Source organism: Falco cherrug, chromosome 8 (assembly GCF_023634085.1).
Source record: "Falco cherrug isolate bFalChe1 chromosome 8, bFalChe1.pri, whole genome shotgun sequence".
NCBI lineage: Eukaryota > Metazoa > Chordata > Aves > Falconiformes > Falconidae > Falco > Falco cherrug.
Genome location: NC_073704.1, coordinates 43,640,270 through 43,662,687, shown reverse-complemented (window position 1 = coordinate 43,662,687; position 22,418 = coordinate 43,640,270). Strand labels below are relative to the sequence as shown.

At 37.1% G+C, this 22,418-nt stretch overlaps 1 protein-coding gene across 5 annotated transcripts in view; it reads right to left on the bottom strand.

Annotated features, from left to right (window-relative positions):
- TANC1 (tetratricopeptide repeat, ankyrin repeat and coiled-coil containing 1) overlaps positions 1 to 22,418 on the bottom strand; it is a 95,574-nt gene that overhangs the window by 49,979 nt on the left and 23,177 nt on the right. For 2 of the 5 annotated variants that reach the window (XM_055719173.1, XM_055719175.1), the window contains exons 2-3: positions 21,023 to 21,097; positions 6,741 to 6,944 (exon numbers count right to left, since the gene is read on the bottom strand). In XM_055719173.1, the coding sequence (XP_055575148.1) occupies positions 6,741 to 6,944; positions 21,023 to 21,083 (265 nt within the window). In that variant the 5' untranslated portion in view covers positions 21,084 to 21,097. The remainder of the gene's footprint in view (positions 1 to 6,740; positions 6,945 to 21,022; positions 21,098 to 22,418) is intronic. The other 3 variants (XM_055719174.1, XM_055719177.1, XM_055719176.1) reach the window with 3 other exon arrangements.

The window sequence follows — 22,418 nt, the reverse complement described above, 5'->3', positions numbered from 1 at the left end:
TTCAGAAAGCACTGGAGAGAGACTGCAGGACTGATGCTAACTATACCACGTTGCCCTTGATAAGGCGGTTTTCTTGTCTTCAATTTGGATCTTCAAATAGCAGCCTTCTACTTGGCTCAAAATTCAAGGGCACGCCAAAGTTTTCCGAGACATCCCAGCACTTTGCTCACAAAAGGAAGCATGGGACATTTTGTATGACTGCAAGTGTCATTGCCTAAATATACTGTGGGTTTTTAAATAAACAGTCTCAAATGCTCCATTAAGTCTCTGAAAACTACATTGATTTCTTGCTCATTTTCATGAACACTTCAAGGCTGATGACCGCTTTTAAAGACAAGTTGCAATGCTTTCCATTTCAGCCTCAGGCTCCCCAGGGTAACGCACTGCCCCATCACACTGCAACCAACCCAAAAAAGTGACCTGCTACATCACAGGCCTCCAACCATCGTGCCCCAGGTATGAGCCGGTTCTACAAGAGCACTGAGACATTCCATTATTGGACCTACCTGTTCTTTCAGATTTGCACCTTAAAAGTGCTATATGGTAATACGGTGATAACCTAATTCCTTAGCTAAGAAACACTGGGCAGGAAATGCAATTCATATATGAACATATGTTTGTATCCCTGCCTACGGACTATGAGCCTAAAAGACCGCTTAGCTACCAACCACCGCCAGGGGGGGCTCTTCCAACGCGAGTTCATAACAAAAACCCGGGGCGCGGGCCCTGGTGAAACCAGCTAAAAATACATTCCCTTGCAACAAAATCGCATTCTTTAAGGAGACAGTCGTCCAAATCTGCCATTTGTGAGCAGAAGTATAATTAGATGTAGCAAAGCTGAACAACAACAAGCAACCATTCTAGAACAACCAGAACAAGCTGTAGCAGTCATGTAAAATCAGATCAGAAAGGAAGTACCTTCCTTCAGGATGTATTTTTTAACACTTGCACTTCAGGCTGTGCAGGAGACCCCTGACTGAATTTTCTTCATCACAAAGTAACATGGAAGTGACTTACAGTACTTGCAAATCTGATAAACACTGCGATTAACTAGGAAGATTTGTAAATTTATTTTCATGCACTAATCTAAAATAGAACACGTGAATTAATCCATGGATGAAAAAGGACCCATTTAAATGTGATCTTTATCTGCACAGTGGAAGCTCTTTCCCAAAAGTGTAAGATGGCTGATAAAGGTTCATCTGGGACAGTGTTTTATCGGCAGCAAACAGCAGAGAATAGCTAAGGGAAAACATACTTCCCTGGTAGACTTTTCCTGACTTGTGTTAAGTGACTTATTGTTTCCTGAATCAGAAGTGGTCACTTTCTGTTTAAAAGTTCTAGATGGATCTTCCTTCCAAGAATTCATCCCAACCCTTCTTTAACAGTCTGCACCATCCACACATTAACTCAACATGGCATGAAATAGCAATCATACTGTCTCCTTTCCCCACAAATTGTCTTTCTTCCAGGCAGAAAAATACCAGTCAAATCTATCAAGGTAATTTGTCTTCAGAGCCATTCCACACCTTTACTCATTCCTGCAGCCCTTCTCTAGGGCTTTCCTAGCTCTAGAGTAATTTTTAAAGTTGGTATCACTAGAGCTACACCAGTATCTTCCTGTGGTAGATGAACTACAGATTTAACATATTTAATTTTACAATTCCCTAACAATACTTTTTTTAAAAATGATCTATTGCTTTCCAAGTAATTTTTAATGCTTTTTTGACTGCAGAAGAGCTAGTTTTATTGTAACTACAATAATTGTAGATTATTGTAACTTCTGCACGCCCTTCCTAATCCTCTGAACTGGCTTTCCCTCCCTCAGCATTAAATGAATCTCTATCTGCACTGGTACTGGGGATTGCATGTGCAAGACCTTGCACTTGGATAGCTTATTGCAAGCAAGAGGAGCTGCTTCCCAGTGTTCTCAAGATCAGTGCACAAAACTGAAGCCTTAGGTGAAACCAGTTCTCTTACCCAGTCTAGCCTCAAGTGTCAGGTATGCTGATTAATTTACTAAAAGTTTTAATTTAAGTGTAATTTAAAAACTAACTAAAAGTTCTGTTGCACAGTTATGGAAGACTCAGCAGTCATCTTTGGCATTCACTGATGTCTTTAAAAGCAAAGCTGCTTCCTTCCTCTGTTCAAGCATGACTGTATCAATAATTTAAGTCTGTAAACTTTTAATTCAAGGGCAGCAGCATCCTTCATTCACACCTTAAATTTCAACAACCAATTTTTTTGAAAGTCCTTTATAAATCAGCATTTTAATTCTTTTATTTGGCCCTCCTAAATCAGAGTACAACCATTACCCCTTTAAGAACCTGAACATTGGTTTAGTTTCACACCTGTACGATTACCAATCCAAGCAATGTTCATTCTAGCTTTATAGTAGAAGAAACTCAACTTACTGTGACAGTTTTTCATTTACTGCTCCCACTCCCCTCCCCCAAGTTGTCCTGCTGACAACTTTTTCCTTGTTCTGTTTGTTTCTGCTCTTTTATCCACCTCTTCCTCAATGAACTGTTCCATTAAGGAAGCTTTTGACTCCAAATGAACTAGTTGCTTTAGTTCTGTGATAATTTTACGTACCTTAGAAATTTAAGATATAGTTTGTCTCTTCCCTCCTTTTATATTTAGAGTTGAGGACTGAACTGGGGCCAGAAACACTGGTATTCTTCCAAGCTCTACTCAAAGAAAAAGCTCCCCTACCTCCTATGCAAATAATCAAAACACAGTGTCACTCACAGTAAATTGTGTTAACGGGATTGCGCAGCTTTCTGTGTTCCAGCAAAGTTTGCCTTGCTCTCCCATGGTTTTGCCTGCCCAATTGTTACAAGGTTCTAGTGGCTGACCTAGCTGCAGATGGATGAGCAGAAAAGCAGCTATGACCACACATGTGCTGCAGCAAAGATGCCCCTCTCAGCTGTGTACATTTGTCATCATGCCTGTCCATCGTGACAGGAACAACAGAACAGCTAACAGTGCCAGCATACTGGTCTCAGCATACAGGACTGATCAGCTCAGGCTCAAGCCTGAGCCCCTACCAGGAGAGAGAGGAAACGAGAAGTGGTATGCCAGAGATCAGGACAGCAGTTTCAAAGAGACACCAAAACCAGAAAGTCCTGTGCTGGTCCAGGGGGTCCTCGGGCTAGCAATTTCCAAATTATTTCAAACAGATGCCTCCAACTTGCTAAACATTAAGGTATCTACGTGATTTTCTGAGAGACATGAGTCCCAGCCTGAGAAGTGGTAATTACATTATTCACGGAACAAATATGCCTACGATGGAACAAAATTCCCTTAGTCTAAAGGGACACAATGAAAACACCACACTCCCCACAGTACCTCTGTGGCTAATCCATACTGGTAAAAGCATTCTACTCTGAGTCATCTGAAGTAGAAAACTACAGAGGTATACAACATTGACAGAGAAAATAGTTTCAAGCATAACATCCTTTTCCTACCATTGCATTTTTAATTTAAAAAAAAACACAAAAAACTAAAAAAAAAAAATCCTGAAGCAACCTAGAAAGTAAAATAACCTTTCAGATTAGCAAATGTTCACATGAATACGCCCGACAAGAAGGAGGGGGGGCTGTACTTTTCCATTATTTTAAATTATAAATTAAACAATTTGTCTGGATTTATACACTGCTTCAATGTAATTTTACAAACTGGCCTTATATTTTGTTTGTTGTTGTTGCTGTTTTTCATATGGTACTACTGCTAAATGATACATTAAACTACCAAAATTTACTAACATGTTCAAAATGTTTGCAATACCTTTTGCTTAACAAAATACAGTGAAAGAATTTGCTTTCTTTCAAGCACCATCTATCTATGAGTGTGCAAGTTTCTAAACAGATAGGAAATTCAGTAAAAAACATACGTCCATCATTAACTAAATCACTTTTGGTGAAACTAAAATGCTGTTTTTTCAACAGTTTTAGGTGATGGATAACCAGATTGTGAGTGGATGAAGCAATTATAGAAGGAAAAATTTTGCTCAAGTCCTACTCAAAATGCTGACGCATTTTAAAGGAAGGACAACGTACAGAAATACTTGCTGGTCAGGCAGTAGTGAAGCCAAGCAAAGAGGGAAAATTATATCAAAAAACAAAACCAGAAATTCCCTTCTGAAGGGGGTAATCTGAAAATTAACACCCACTTGGAAATATGAAGAAAGGGCAACGAAAGCAAAAGCAGTACGAGAAACTTGTCACATAATTTACACTGATGATTTTTTTGTTCTAGACATCACGAACAAGAGTAATTCCATGGAGGAGTCTGAATGTCTGTACTAGTTACACCAAAAATGTAAAATATTTTACAGTGCATTTCTTACTGCAGAATGTTCTTCCATGCATTACAATTATTTAACCAGGAAAAGATATTTTTATTCACTGATCATATAATCATAATTAAGTAGCTATTTTTAAATCAGCAAATACACATGCAGGACTAGATAAATGTAAGGTAGAGTTACAGACAAATTTGCTAGAAAAGTAGAAATATATGAGTATGAAGCCTTCAAATACAGATGTTTTCATTAGTACAACTAACTAATGGCTAACTACAACTTTTGTTTTTTTAATTCATAACTCTGAAACATACTGTCAGGAAGATCTGACTTTTTAATTTACTAACCAAAATTTTTAACTAAAACTACTCAGACTCAATTAACAGTTATGAAAAAGTCTTCATTAAAACCTGGGTAGCATTTAGTGAATATACTCTTTAATTATTACCACTGAGTATACACGCAGTACACTGCTTCAGTCTAGTAGACACTAAATAGAATTTTACTTCAAGGAAATAAGTTATGCAAGATATCTATAGATATATTTCATATAGATATGTATATATGACCATCAACATGCCTGGGATAAATGAACAGAACCACAAAACAGAAACAAAGGTAGAATCAATGAATACATGTCAAGGGACATCTCCTCTATTCTATTACAGTTCCAAAGACTTCAAACCTATTAACAATCTGATTTACATTGCAAAATATGTTTCTAAGTAGCTGCTTTGTCTTAACAGGACTGAAATTAGAATTTTGTTCTACCACTCGTTAGATAACTTAATCACTACATCTTAACTTCAGAATACTCTCCATGCAATCCTTTCTTATTTCATTCACCATAACCTGTAAAATCTTTAATTCACTATTTATAAGCTACTAAAACAAAGTGCTTTGAAATCAGTACATTAGTATAGTGTCTTTTTTTATTACTCCTGCCCCAGATGCTAGACAGGTAATTTATATTAAAACATCTTCCATCATCTATTTTTTGTTCAAAGTCAAAGCAATAGCACAGATGTTTCCGTGAGCATCCTATCAGCTGGTTACATATTTGTACAAATTAATGATACATAAATGTCAATGCATTCACAGCACTTCATAATCTTAAATTTTTTTCTTTGACTATATATCACAGTGGAATGACTTTGAAGTCATCACGACCATGGCTTTTCATTCAAAATTTACTGTTACACATTCTTTGCAGGAGAAACTGTGAGCAGCCTATACTCTGCTGATAAAAACGTGTGTGACTAAACTAATCATGGAATAGGAAGGCTGGTAAGATACTATCTCAAATGTACCTAGAATACAGTTAAGTTCCCAACAGTAAAAAAACCTAAAGGTTAGACCCTGACCTTCACTTCAGTCTTTGGCAGAAATCCCATTTTCTTCTCCATTACAAGGACTTTAAAAGATAGAGTGAAGTTGTTTAGCACACAAATCACTTGTAGTAAGGGACAAAACAAAATACCATTCTGTGGCTCAAAATTTTTACATGAACTGTCAAAACCAATCTGAAATTATTTAAAGATGAAGTGAGATTATTATTTTCAAGTTTTGAAAGGAAAAAATAAATACTGATAGGCAACTTAAACCAAGAACACCTTTTACAAATTGTATTTACTATCCTGTGACAATTCTTTGAGCAACATTTTTCTTTAACTTTATGTAAAATGGGTCATTAATGAAGACATCTCTCAGTGCTGACAAAACCCAACTTTCAACACTCTTTGTTGCTAGACCTCATAAACTTTACAACTAAGAACCTCAAAACTGTTGAGTGTTCCCACAAGCAATAGTAATATGGACAATTTCACTTGACGCTCAAACTTTGACCTGAATGAACCCAAGTGATGCTAGTGTGCTGGAATGATTTACATGTACAGAATGCTGATAAAAAGGGAACCAGATGGAGCACCTTATTTAGCAAAGCTCACACATAAGTACATGGTCATTACTAAGGACACAACCAGTGAAAATTAACAGGTTTCCTGTCACAACTTCAGCAGCAATTTATCTATTAATACATTTATGTATGTAGATACAAGTAAAATAAATTAATTGTAAAAGCCACAAACAACATTCACTCTTATACAGTCACTAACGTACACATAGACAAAGGTTTTTGCAGCTGTCTTCCACCTAACTGATATACTTATCACAAATAACCAGTTTTAAACATATTCTGACATTTCAATATAGGTATTTGCAATACATATTAAAATAATTCTTTGCCATATGAAATAATATATTCTATTTAACCACCAATCACCTTTTTTCCCCAGGAATATGCAAAAAGCATTCACTGCTCTTGTTCTTTCTGCAAAAGATTTAAGATGATTGTATTTGTTACTTTATATAAAAGTGTATCAAAAAACGAGTTAAAGGGCTATAAGATTTTCGTTGTCTGTCAGTTTCATTTTACCTGGAGACTTTTTATTTGATCTCGACTGCATCAAATAGGACTGGCGTGGCAGCAGAGGTGAAGATGGCAGTGACATTGAGACTCCTTTAGCCAAGTTCATTCTATAAGTGTCCTCAGAGACTGGCTGATTGCCAATGGGAAAATCTGCATTGTGGCCAGATGTTGCTATAACCTGCGCAGCATTCTCTGGACAGGAGTCGCCTGCTAAAAATACAGTGTTGTTATCCATTTTGCGATATACCAAAATGAAATGCAAGTATTTAACGCAGAAAAACATATTTGCCAGCAACAATTCAGCATGACTCATCTTACCATGCACCCCCCACAGCAGAATCCAGATAACCACTAGAATAAATACACAAGTAAACAAGATTTTAGTTTACTGTAATAGAGACAGCAAGGGGGAAGTAAAACCCCATTTTCAACAAAATACTTTTCAGATTTCATTCTTGGAGGTAAAATCAAGTTCCCTATGCAGATAGAAGCATTTTTACAGCTCAAAACATATTTTAGGATCACTGTGATATCCTGAAAGTCAAGAACATCTGAAAATATTGTTTACTGAACTAGTTAAAGGAGGAATTTCGTTGGGTTACCACTTCCACTCAAGTGAAAGGTAGATCACTAAAAGGTAAAGGTACACTAAGAGATGGCTGGTATAAGTTTTGTTTCTTCTGTTTTAAAACCAAGAGGTCCAGTGATTTACACTTGTTATGAACAAGCTATTGGTTCACAGCATACTAAGTGGGACAACAAAAGCAGGACATACACTCAAAACAGAGAAATTTCTTGCTGTTGCAGGAAATGCTATTTCAGCTAAATCAAGAATATTTTTTCGAAACAACAGAATAACACATTGCTCACAATAATGATTCAAAGACAGCAGAAATACATGCTGAAAGTGCTAGCTTTTCCTAGACAGATGACAAACAGAGCTGAAAAACAAAGGTTAACAACTAACTACAGCTTTTTTTTTAATATTCAGATTACAGCACTGCTCAATAATTTACATGAACTACTGCTGAAATTCAATTGGTATGACCAAAGATAAAAAACAGCAAAGCAAAACTGATGCAAAGAGGAAAGAGAATGCCAGAACATTTTATTAGACAAGCCCATGTGCAACAAGCAGCATGATTTGAAGTACTGGCACCCAAAGCACAACTAGAAGAAAAGGTAAACAAAGGAGAAGTAATATCTTTTCAAATGTGAATCCCTCATACCAGGTTTATTTTCTTATAGTCAAGACTTTAGATAAACATGGCTCTACAAGATCTGCATTTCTTATTCATTCTGTTGTCATTCAATTGTTGCCTTTAATTTTAACAGCTCTTCTCCACTACAGGCAGCATTAACTTCCACACTTGTCAGAAGGAAAAAACCAAACCAAACCTAATGTTCTGAGAAAAGTAAAAACATTTTTGTCAATTTCACTATCACTCTCTTTTTTTAGAAGTATGCATGGAAGATAAGAAAACCAAACATGCCTGAGGATTAAAGTCTAACTCCCTATTTCCAAAGCTGCACGTATTTAAGATAATTTGGGGGTTTTTCTTAGCCATACTTTTTTTCCTCACAAGAACCAGACAAGGACTATGTATAAATGGCCTTGAAGAACGCTATGCTAGATTCAAACTTTTCTTAACATTTCAGAACTGTAAAACTCACTCTCTTATTTTCCTCTGACACCAACTAAACTATCAACTTCCAAAAGTTCTCTTCCGTTCAAACAAAACTCATAGTAACATGTAATAATTTTAAGAAAAAAACCCTCTAGCTTCATCAAGTCAAGATGAAAGTTTAAAAACTCAGTAACCGTAACTTTATATTCTTTTGTGAAGTCCACTGCAACTATTATAGAAGTGTAACTATTGGTTTAAAATCCTGGGACCCAGAAAAGCAGATTCTACATTTTAGCAAGCTTGCTGCAACACACTGTTCTTAATAAAAAAAGTACCGCCTAAGTATATATTTAAAATAAAAAGACTAAATATTTTAGACACTATGATCACATACATGAAAACTTTTTGATATCTAAATTACTGAGTTCCCATATACTTTCAGTGAAAATCAAAAAGGCTAAGGATTTTCTTTCTCTCTTCTTCTAGAAATTAAACTTTTGCAACAGCTGGTTTTTAAATACAGATTTAATCTTAGGTATGTCATGATTTATTATTCAGTAGAGCACATGTTAGTTTGGTTCATAAATTGCTGAAGAACGCACAGAGAAACTTCTTGCTATATTCCATTTTTTCCTTTGAACATAAGCAAAAAGCAAGGAAGTAGCATGGTAATGCAGCTAACTGCAATTAGAAAATACTACCACTCTTGTTAAGAGGTTTTTTTACTAGATTCGTTGCCAAGGTTGTAATTTGGAATTTGTGTAAATACTCCAGCTGGAATGCTAGTGAGGGGGGTGCAAGAGACAAGAGAATAACAAACAAAAATTACCTCCTCCCCTTTCAGGGTTAGTAACTCCACCTACAAGTCCCTTATTTCTGTTTTCCCTTTTACTATGAGACAAGCCATCAGTGTTTAATTCACTGTCTTCCTAATAGACTCCTAATTTTTGAACTAATTTTAATTTATCTATCTCTATTGTAAACAAAACATTACACCATGGAAGAGAGCTAGATGGGGCTAAATACACTGCTAGCATAACTCTAATAAATGAATTCAGATTATTTGATCACGACAGTAACTTGAAAGATATGTTACATTCTCTCGCCCCCAGCCCTTTAGCAATTTTTATTATACCAGTATTCTTATTATTATTGTATTTTCCTGACAACACTGCAGACACTTTGGGGAGAGGTACAAAGATCAGGCTCTCTGATTATGAGAGCAGTATGACTTAAAAAACAAAAATCCAAAACATGTATCACAGAAATTCTCCTTTTCACTTATTTTCCTAATTTTACAATAAGCTTTTGCTTACTGTCATCACATACCCACACAATAGCTCTTTAGAGCAAGAAATCACACCTTGAAAAAGCCTAACGACACTGGCTTCAACCTATAAGAACATCATATTCTCAGTGATGTCAGAACATATTTAAACAGTAATGTAATCTACTGAAGCAGTAAAAAAAAAGCATGTTATAAATTGAAAATGGTTAGGATACTATGGAATAGCAGACAGCTATGAGACACAAATCATTCCAAGAAAGCAGAAACTGCAGTTGCTCCTCCCAGACCTTTCTAAAGAACTGTTAACTAAATGCAATCCTAGCTATACAGGCCAATCCCACATTTGTGACCTCAAAAAACATAAAAAACAGGAATAAAAGGGAACAAACAGAACCCACATACCACAACCCTCCACACAGTGTCGCGGTCACAGACACCAACCAGATCTTCTACCAGGAGAACAACTCCCCATAAAGCCCCACGATCAGAGAACTCCTCTAACTGTAATAAACAGTAAATGGAAACCCATGGCATTTGAATGCTAAAGCTTTACATGGACTCCAGGGACTGTTCACAGAAGTAATCCCTTGATGGCAACAGCTACTTGCAGCTGAGGAGGTCCCCAAACCCATCAACAGAGGCTAGCAACAGGGTGAGCAGGACCACTGCTTGCTTTGTTTTCTCTCTTCTCTACGCACCTCCTCTGGGTTCATCTTGCCACTGCCTCTCTTCCTAACAGAGGTGAACATACTCTCACCTACCAAAAAGGGAGCAAGAAGTGAAGAAAGGGTGTGCAGGGACACAAAGAGTTAAGCCTGTAGGAGGGCAGAACATTTGGAAACGCACCCTGCCTCTAGCCGGTGCCAGGATGAGGCTCACCTCACCTTTCCTCATCACAGAACAGAGTCACAGCAGGAGGAACCACTGCTTCATGCCAAGTGAGGACTGCACGATACCAAGTTCCTACAGAGACAATCCAGTTCAACCGAGTACAAAAGCACTTGCGTCAGACACACACAATTGTATGAACAGGCTCCTGGGTCTGTATCACAATTACAGGACAAAATCAGAGGCAGATGACCTCTACCTCTTGGTCCTCGGGCTCTCCAAGTGGACTGACAAAATTCATTATTTTTGCACTATGGCATCGAGGGAAGTTCTATATCCACACAATTAATGTTATTTATGTTGTTATATATTATGTTATACATATAATATATATAACACATATATATAATGTTATTTATGGTTGGCTACAGTTAAATTATACATGTGATAATGCAAGATGGCAAGCTTCGATGCTTATACCATCCTTTCCCAAGTCTCTGAATCTATCCTCTATACTTACCCTAATCCTGCATTTTCTTTTTTATATAAATTTGACTGATGACCAAATCTACACATTTCACCCAACTTACCACAAAATTCCTGTAAGATACTTGGATCTACATATACGACCAGACAGACTCGGCATTAACAAGCTTGTGGGATCTACAAGGTGATACATTATGCCTTCCACACAACAACCTGCTATCAGGGAAACAATACTAGAAAAATGCATGAGCAATAGCTGTCAAACTACTATTTGTTACAATGCCTGAACATAACCAGATGCCACACTGATGCACACAGAAAACTGTATTTGTCATTTACTTAAAGGTTAGTAATTTCAAGTATTTTAGCTACCACAAAAATACTTTAAATTTACATGACATTTCTTTGTCTCTAACCCAATGTAAACCTGACAAATATCAGTTCTGGAATAGGAAGAAAATGATCTCTCACAAGTTTTTTAATAATGTTGAACTAAAACGTAAGAAAGGTTCGGTGAAACCCCACTTTCTTATTTTTAAAACCTCCGAGTTGTACATTTCCCACTGCCAAGTAGCCTCTGGACAAAAGTTTCATAAGCATCAATCAACACCAGAGTTCTTATTCAATGGTCAAAGTAACCACGGAAACAGCTTAATAGCTTTAAAAACCACACACACAAAGCTTTGAGAATGGAAATCAAATCCCAGTTTAGTTGCACCTACGGATGCAACTGAAAGGCATAATCTGATTAACAAACTATTTTTTTTTTCTTAAGATACAAAAAGATACAAGGATGACTGACTAAAGTAATGATTTTGTAGAGCCTAATATCCAAGAGTACTTGAACTTTAAGATTAAACTAATCTTTCTATTGAATAAAGAGGATAACTAAAATGAAAACCTTTACAGTGTATGTGTCAGTATTAAACATAATAAAACACATCTAGTTCTTCATTCAATGTAAGTTCCTTAGAAACCAGAAGGACTCTTAACTACTTTACCAAAATATGCATAAAGTGGTGTTTGGTGCAGATGTTGGATTACAGACTGTTTTAACATGAAGGAACAGGACCGCAACCTTCAAAACAGGACAAAACAGTACAAGATAAAACAATGGAAATGCAGACTCCTTAAGACTGAATATTGATAGCGACTGCAGAACCACGTTCCGCAGACTTATCTCAGAATGTATTTCTGACATAGCTGACTTTTTCTCCCTTAGCCTCCCTACTAAACAGAAGATTCTCAACCCGCTTTAAAAATGTATCAAATATAAAACTGTGTTATAGCAGAAATACTAAGTTCTGTAGTTTTGCTTAAGATGTTTTTAAAAAAATGAAGAATTATAATGAAGTGTTAAGATGCAGGATCCTATTGCCGGAAAAGGCCCCTTGCAAGCACCCCAGGTGAAGCACCCCCACACCACCTCCCCAACAAACAAGAACTTGACTGTAACCATCCAGCCTCAACCAGATTACTCGGGCACCAACTGGAAAGCAAAGCAGCAGTAAATGAACTTTGCCACGTACCAGTTGCAAACTTTGCACTTCTGTAACACATTCAGGGAGGAGACCAGAAGGTGGCAAAATCCTGGCTGGCACTGCTGACTATGGGTAGAAAGACAGGCTGTTAACAGCACTGGTCTAGGGTGACATGTCTACCACAGCCACTGCTGGCTTATGACAACAGTCCTCAGAGATCAACACAAGTGAAGGCAAGAAAGAAATCCGTATTCTCTACAGAAGAGCACGCAGACAGCATTAAACCTGGTGGCTGGCTCAGCCTTCAGCCTGCACACAGACTGCCCTGACGTTTCTACTGGAGCAGAAGAACCGCTGGACTTATCAGCCACTGGTGTATTGCTGTTGTTACAAATGGCGAGCATGGCAGAGCAGTGGGAGAGGTCGCTCAGGGAGGCTGCAGAGCCTTCATCTCTGGAGACTCTCCAAAACTGCCTGGACCCAGACCTGGGTAACCATAGCACTGCAGCTACGGGATGACTCCCACATGCACAGCCACCACCAAAAGCCTTGCGAAGCTCTTTGGAGAACTTAACCAGGAAAAGCTGAAAAGGTGAGCTGAAGAGGCATAACTCCTTTGCTATTTCAGAGCAAGCATAAAATAATGTCGAGACAGAATTAATCATGCTGACATGGGGATCACGTAAAAGATTGTAATGACACAATTACTGCTGGATTATTTTGTTATCTGCATTGCATGAGGCTTCTGTTCGCTTCACGCCAAGTACCCCATGATACTGCTGTGGAAACAGCTGCTGAGTTTTGAAGAACAGTACAAGTAGCAAACTGTAACAATCCACACACACGCAGCACTGTGAAAAGAAAGACTGTCTCTGCAAACAGGAATATCCAACATTCTGACGTGCTTACACATCATTACTGACAGTCTTATTAAACTTTATTCTGCTTCGTAGGATCTGTGTCATCCTAACAAAACTTAAGAAACAGAGGACAGAAGGAGCCACGTGACTGACTCTCTCTAGTTAGGACAAGGTAACCATTCACTACTACCAACACTGACCAGGAGTTGAAACAAAAATTAATGGTAAGCAGTTGATCAGCTAGACCTCTGAGATAAGAAAACAGGCTTCTGTCATGTAAAATACATGCATTAGGGAAGATAAGCATTTAATCATTTTGCCCTTGAGACTCTGGAGAGACCAGAAAAAGGGAGTAAATAGCCTGTAACAGGAAGAAAAACCATCACAGTCTGAGTAACTGAAGCAGTGAAGTGCACCAACTGAGGAACAAACCAAGTAAAGATTAGAGTAAAGGTCCAAATGGACAATCTTTACCAACCATGCTCATAGCTGACATTATTTGCTCACTTTCTGGCTTTTATTTCTGAACTCTGGATTACTTTTTTTCAGTACACAAAATACTAATGTTCTCTTGTTGTTACTTTAAAAAACCCAAACAATCTTTAAAGAAACAGTGATAAATAGCAGTTATTAGGACCACTGTAGTAATGTCAACTAATTTTTATTTATGTATTTCAAGGGCAGGATTCTTTTTTATTATTATTTATTTATATGTACATGGGATATATCACTGGAATTACCTTCTGGGAAAAGACATTCACCACATTAAATACTCACAGCAAAAAAAGGAGTTTAAACTCTTAAACTGTCAACAGTCACAGAAAGTGGGCAAAGCAACACAGAATAATCAAAAACAGCTCCGTATTTGAAGCATGAAACAATGCTTCTTCTGTTGCAAGATATTTTTAGAGTAACAACAAAAAGTCAGACTGAAGCTTGAAAGCATTCCAGTACAAGTTCAATGTTCCAGCTAGTGGATGTGTACTTCAAGCACCACAAAGTCCCTTTGCACTTAAAATTCAAAGCCTAACATTAGAGAGAGTTTGGACAAACAGCCAATTGAATTTGCGTATTTAGTTTTAAAATGCAAACTTACTTTAGTGATTTCAAGGCTCTCAGTTTGCCAGAAGGCCATCTGAAGCTCTTGATGCCCTCAGCCTAGTTACAAATGTGTTAGTCAAAAATATTTAATGAGACATAACGCAAGAAAGGTGTGGTTAAAATACGCATTAAACTGAACAAGTTCACCTGGGAGCTGAACCTTTAATGCTACACGGAAATAACTCCAGAAACACTCAATTTGAAAATAATGATTGAGTAGTGGGTCTTAATAAAAGACAAGACCTTCTTGCCTAGCAACTTCACTTTTATTTTGAAGTAGCAATCTAGTTGCCATTAACAACAAAAAAATTTTGTCAGTGAATTTTAGCACATTTATGTTTATGATTCAAAGTGCTGTGCTTGTGCTGTGCATCAGGGTTGCTACAGTGACCTACACTAATAGGAAAGGAAGACACAAAAGTAAGAATGGTAGAAATCATATGAGCAATTACAGCTCATGTCTTTGAAAGCCATTTAACTTTTCAAAGAGAACACTAAGATGTCGATTTCTTAATTCTATGAGATCATATGTAAAAAAAGCAAGAGATTTCAAATTCACAGATTTCATTGTGAATTGATTAAGTTGATTAAGAGCAAGGCATGCAAACAAGACAAGAGAGTATGCCAATTTATAACAGAACATAATGCAGAAATAAAAGCATCCATTCTAACCTAGCATTCAAAAACTTTATACTCTCATACTTAGGTCAAATACACTTATATAAAGATACTGGAATACAAGAAGGAAAAACAAAGGAAACTAAGCCTCAAAAGAGTATTGTAAAAACAGAGTCTGATCTACAGGAGAACGAAACAAGAGCCAAGAAAGATTTACTAATATGGAACTCTTTCGTAGCCCAAATTAAAAAAAAAAAATAAATCTGAAGACAATCACTGAAAAGTACAATACATACGAATACATAAGCACTTCAATACCTTTTATTTCATCATCCAGAAATCAAAACCACTGATCTCATTTCTCCAGATTTTCAACCTTTAAAGCACTACAGTATTTTATTCTAAACATTATCTTTTTGCTGACATGACATTTTGACCCTTCTTATTTGAGCACCACATGAATGTCTAACAAGCATTTGAGCTGGAAAACCTTGAAGTCTCAACTAGTTACCACATTAATTTCTACTGGAATCAACAAAGTTTTCATGCGTACCCTGTACTACATTTGATGTTAAACTTCTGATGGGATTTAGTGCAGGAAGAACACTGCAAACTAAGCACAATACTTCCATTATTCATGTTCCTTCAGGCCTGCTTTTGGGTCAACAGAACGACAATGCTCATGCTACTAAAAAGCCATCTGAAATAATTGAGCATGTTCTGTAGAAATTTAATATACGGGATTTTCTTTTCAAGTTGAAATACATTACAAGCATTTTATATTGAGTGGTCTTTTGCTTATTAAGTAACAAAAAAATGCAGATACCCAGAATACAAGCAAGTTGCTGGTTTTAGGACAGTTGAAGAAAACAAACATAATTGTATACTGAAAAGCAGCTGGCAACATATAAAACCAACAGGAAATACTAATACAAATCTCTCTCTGAAGCTATTTTTAAGCATTTAAGAACAAGTACCTAAGTAGAACTGCTACTAGAACAATCATAACTAAAATGTGGTTTTTGTTTATATTCTGAAGCTTATTATTATCACCTCATCATGGACACAGACAAGACTTGCAGGTAACTCTGTGTAACTTCAGTTTGAACAACAGTCTTCTGGCTCCAATTTCTTGAATTGTGACACACTAAGACATGAAGCATCTGTGTTATACTAAAATAAGAAAGGTCAGCTCCTTCCAAGAGAGGCCAGAGGCAAAGAATTTCCTGGTGGCTACAGAGGTGAATTCAAGAGCCTCAAGGAAAGAAACTGGAAAACATACAATAAACTATGAAAACAACACAGAAGAGAGAGCAGCAAGAAATTTCCAAGGTAGCTAGAAAGAAACACAGGGTAGAAATAAAGACAAAGAGATGAGATTGTATTAAATCTAGAAAATAAAGTCAATTAATAAAACAGAGGTAAAAGGCAAAGAATAAGAAAAGGTGTGCCCTACGAAGAAGTCAAAAGGACTATTAAGAGGTACACCAACAGACTAGGTCTACAAAGAGACTAGGTCTGCCACTTCTTATTACAAAAAAGCACCTAAGGAATCTCTCAAGGACTTGGAAACCTTCAAAGTTTAAAGAGAGAATACTTATTTGATGATGATAATCTGACAAAAAGGAGAAAATTCCAAATTTTTACTTTGAGACTGAATGAAAACCTTGAGAAACAAAGATAATCTGAGAGAGTAATTACTGTGCATTTCCAGCTTGGTGTACCTGAGACAGTATAAATCCACAGATTACTTTCTGGGTCACAAAAATTATTGTTCCTGTTTGCCCTCTTCCAGTTCAGTTCCAAACATTCACAAAACAGATTTGTTACTTTAATGTGAGAGGTGTAGACTGGAGTTTTTTCCCCCTTGACCTTGAGTTCTGTCCTTTACCATGTATGTACATCACTAATGGAAGGATGGGGGACAAGACAAAAGCAACTTACAGATACTTATTCCCATACAACAGAAGTAACTATGCCTGAAGAGGTGTAAAGACAGCTTGCTTCATACTGCAGAAAACCTGAAAAGAAGCTGGATGCAGAAGTTGGATGCCTGGGTCAAAAAATTGGTTTGTTTGAAATTCTGTTCCTTTGGCAAACCATTTGCCAAATACAGTATCAACTCCCTTGTCTTCAAATCTACATTTAGAAGTAAGTTTATGAAGTTTTATTTTGAAAACTTGTTCTGTGCATAAATAACATGCTGTCAACACTGCTCTCTTCATCTTTGTTCACGTCTGCACATACTGATATAAATCATGTACATAATTATGTGCATGTTTAAACACACAAATCTTGCTTCATTTAGATTTTACCTAACTCGACAGTAGCCACTTACCTAACCAATACCTCCCAGCCACACCTAAATATACAATTGTTTTATTAAAATGAGTTTAAGAAAATTATTATTGCAGCAGCTGCAGGATCTGAGCCCAACTATCTAACACTAGCACACTGCTACTGGAGTAGCTGAAGGTGCTGGTTTTCCATCCAAAAGTGAGATTTCCACATGCCAGTCTTCCACCTGATTAGGGCAGAAGGTGTTTATGTAAAGACCCTCTACCAGTCTTTAGCATAACGCTTCAGTCTCTCTCCCACAAGCATCAACACTAATTCTTGCAACTCTTTTTTGAAAGATAACCCTGAATTTAAAAAGCTATGAAATTGTAATTAACATACTCAGCAACTAGATTTCAAAAGTGTTATGCACATCTTCAGCTCTTACACCTTTATGTCAGGGCAAATGAGAAAATTCTAACATTAAAATCCATGCAAGCTATTTAAAAAAAAAAAAAAAAAAAAAAAGTCCTAATTTCTTTTGTTCTTTAACCCCTTTTACAGGCTTTTTAATACTACACTTGTGCTTTCTATCCGGGGGGGGGGGGGGGGGGGGGGGAATGCCATTCCTGCTTGCACTGGTTCCACCAGGCTAACAGATGTAAAACCAATAAGCTACAGCTAGCGCACAAACAGGAAGGTCTATTCAGTAAAACAGGATTCATCGCACTCAGATCTGTATTACGCAGACTTCCAGGCATTCCTTTTATGCACAAGGAAACCCATGGGACAACAGGGGTTACTTCAGTTTAAGAATAAGCTATTGCTGTTTAGCCTAAACCTCTTCCAAGCTGCCTTCCGTTTGAGTGACACAATCACAAGTGGCCAAGACACAGCTTTCTGGAGCTGCTGCTCTTCAGCTGCAACTCAACATCTCTGCATCTCTCCCCTGTCTACTGGGATGCAAAGTATGATAAATTTACTCACACACCTTAACAGAAGTTTGCAAGCACATTCATACAGTCAATTCTGAAATGGCTGGGACATTTTAAGATTTTATTACCTTCTGTAGATGTTCAGCACTATTTCTAAACCGGGTATATATTGGAAAAAAGGTCACAGAAGTCTTCCTAATTGGGCTCAGCTTGGCACTATTGAGCTGTACTTTCCCATCTACTTCCTACTACATTCTGAAGCTCTCAAAATCCTGACAACTTTTTCAAAACTTTATCAGCAAAAAAATCAAATCTATGTGTCCACAAAGCTGCGAGAAGCATCTAAATTTACTATTGCATTACTTTCTTAAATGGTAGCTGGAAAGATGGATGTTTCCATGTTAACTGTCTCTCAAGTCAGCTTCCATTGTTAGCACACATTTTCACTCTCTTCATAGTTCTTTAGAGAGTAGTAAATTTTAGGAGCTGTTGTTGTTATTAAGCACCTGAAGGGCCATGAAATGGAACAACTCTACAATTTAAAAAATTTCCATTTCTCATTGTTCGGAATTTAAGGACCAGGGAGGGGAGCAAGCAAAAAACAAGCTCTACAAAGACTGGTGGGTTTTGCCTTGCCTCACGTCTTCTCTAAAAGCTGAGAAATGTCTTACAGCTGAAAGAATTGGAAGGTCCTTTGGAACAGAAGAAAAACTATTAAACTGCACTAAAACTAAACAACTTTGCAGGAAGTCCTGGATGTAACAAAGCACGGAATGCACACATTTCTTTTCAAACTTTCCACAACATTTTCAAATACAAAGTAAGCCAAAATCTCTGGAATCCACTGTATAAATTAATCACTTCATTTTAAAAACCATTATGTGCACTCCTCCTTACTCTAGCTTTTACCAACCAGCATTATTCACAGATTTTTTCCCAGTACTTGGTTTTCATAACATTCAATTCACACATGAAACTCTAGAGCTTTGCTTAAAAAACAAAACAAAAAACAAACCAAAAATGAAACCAAAAAAACTCCCACACTCCAACATTCCCCTTGGTGTTCAGAAATACAGCAGCACTGTAATTGTAAAAACAAATGGAGAAAACCCTTTCTTTTGCATACATCAATCCAGACAGACATGATGAGTTCCTAAAATAAAAAAAATGTGTGTTTTCTGACCTAAAGGAAAAAGGCTTTTCAAGCTCCAGATTTTAATCAAAGCCTGGTCAAAGTTCCGTTCAAAACAGCCTGATTTTCCTTTTGAGCTTAAACCAATTTCCATCTAGTATTTTAAAGAAAAATGTACCAATGAAGGCCTCACCACAGGAATCTTTAGCCCACTATGTTTAAACAACTCCAGCTGGTAACTTAAAGTCAGCAGTACACACAAAATCAACAGGATGCCTTTTGTCTTGCTCTGCAATCACTTCTATGCATCTTTGATCTAGTGTCAATGTTTTTTCTTTTCAGGATAGCTCTCATCATTCAGTCACTTAGAAAGAAATCGTGGTACAGTGTGAACTTCAGAAGACCACAAGAATTTCCTGAAGAACACATTACCTGCCAGATGAACACAGAACTGCTTTTTGAAACAGAACACTTAAAATACCCTCCCCCCATAGGACTCAGTATAGTTTTAAAAGCTGCAATGCAATATATGTATAACTTGCTCATCAAAGAAAATATGACTGCATTGTTTTAAAGGTTCTGACAAATGTGAACATGGTAGTCTGTATTACATTCTGTACTTATTACATTAAAGGAATATTTGGATTTACTTTTTTTTTTTATTCCGAGAGTAATAAATTTGTGTCGCCAAAATGCAGAAATTCACTCTTACAGATAATTTCGGATCTAACTAATCAGAAAATCAGATGTATCAGTCTACATTAAAAGTTTGAAGCAAAAAATTTAACTGTGATGAAAAGGTGTCACTCAGGTCCATTAACTTTCTAGTCACTGCAGCATGGCCTTCACAAAGCAGGCAGGTTTAACACTCCACCACCACCACCTGTCCTTCTATAATTATTACTCCTTACCAACAGGCATTGCAGGTCCTTCTCTGCCCTTGAAAATGGCAGAGATCTTAGTTACCCCTTCTCCTAAAAGGCAACACAGATAAGTAGTGGCCTACTAAATATGTGGTTAATAGTAAAGCAAGCTTTTTTTTTTTCTTTTAAATAAAATTTTTTGATGATTAATTTCACCTTCAGAAATCTCTGTAGTTAAAGCAAAGGCTAGAACATGATAGAGGTTTGATAACCAACTTAAAAACACTTCACTAGATTTATTTGTCAATACTTTTTTTCTAAATACATGAACAATAAAAATTCTATTGCCCATAACAAATAATTTCCCCCCCCCCATAATCTAATTGTGTAAGTACTTTTAAAAGTATTTCTGTAGTTCCAGGTTCTGAACCTCTAGCCCTGGGCCACGCTGAAGCTGGCAGGACAATACACACAGACAGCTCTTGGTATTTCTATGGTAAGAACCAAGAGCAAGCTGCTCTCTTCTGTCCTTCCCAGCAGCGATTCAGGAACAAGTGCACTGGATACACCTTCCACGAGGCTTCACCAGACCTGCAACTCATGGCCTGCACGTAAGCAGTCCGGCCACACCAGGGGAGGAACTATGGCCCACAGACCTCCCTGCCATCAGCACCAGGAGTCATGCGATGCCTGTAAGATGGGGCATCACTGCTGCAACAGAACAAATTTAATTGCTGGATTTATAATGCACAACTCAACTACATTATAAAATATTTTATTAATATTCATACCTGAGTCTTTCTTGTTCCCTTTTCCACCCTCTCGGCTCTTTTTTAAAACTGCCTTTAACATTTTAAATGTTCCTCCTAAAGGATAACAGAAAGAAACAAAAACAAATGCAGCATTAATAATGTCCATTCACACAAATCTGAACAAAATAAAGATAGGATCAATAGAAATAAAAGTGAGGTAATCAGAAGAAACTTTTTGGTAGTTACATTTATTTTTTTACAACACAGCTTGGTTAAACAAAGTCCTGATGCACAAGGAATGTTTTAATACTTGAACTAAGCAATTAAGAGTTCACTGTCTTACACAGAAAAATAATACAGCATTCTCCACATTCCACATATAATTAAGGTTATAAGGCTAAGCCCCTGTAAAGTACTGTAATACACTTTGACGAAAATAAAACAGAATAAACGTCTAACTTGGGACCAGGGTTTATCAGTATAGCTGGGGGAGCAGGTGACATGCTAGAAACCAGCTGTCAGCTGGAGACTCCAAACTGCAGGAGCATCAAACACATGGGTGACAACAGCACATGGTACCACCATGCAGCCAGTCTTTATCCATATGCAACACTCTGCTGACCAACACAAAGAAAGCTAAACAAATTCCCTAAATCACTGCACTGCAATGTACATGGCTATGAGCCCACATACCCATGCCTGTGAGCACACACACTTCTGCCTTCCTCACCTCCAGTTTAACAATCAACTTCAAGTTGCAGATTTCAGAGGATTACTAACCATAAGAAAAGTGTATCTGGGATGTAAACCTGGAAGACACTTGTTTAAGATAACTGTCTTCAGTTACAAAGCAAGGAAAATAGAATGAAAGGAATTATGAAGAGCACTTCTTTCTCAAAAACCTTTCTAAAGCACCTATAAATTCTGATTTCATTTGTTTTCTCTATTGAAAAATTCCAAAGAGATCTCACTTTAGAATACTTGCAACCCAGGATATGCAACAAGAAGGAAAAAGAAGCCTGACTACGCTGTTTTATTTAAGGGATTGCCATAAAACCCACATGAAATCAACAGGAAAAGCAAAATTCTTCCATCCAAAACACATGGGCTCTTCAGACAGTTCACTTTTGTTTTTATGAAATAAAGTAGAAAAAGAAAAATCAGCACAACAGAGTTCTTAAGCTTCCATGAATACCCTGAAGCACACAGAACTAATACTAATTAGAAAACTGGAAGGTTTCCAGAGTCTGTGTTATATTCGCTGCACAAATCCCTGGCTCAGTTCCACACAGGTACAGCTGTGCACACAAACGGCTGTTTTTCATGTGGCAGGGTAACATCTCTCCAGCAAGCTGTACTGTGAGTTACACTCCTTACTATCACACATCGTAGGACAAGCAGATAGTAAACACAATATCTTCTGTGCTCTGCATCT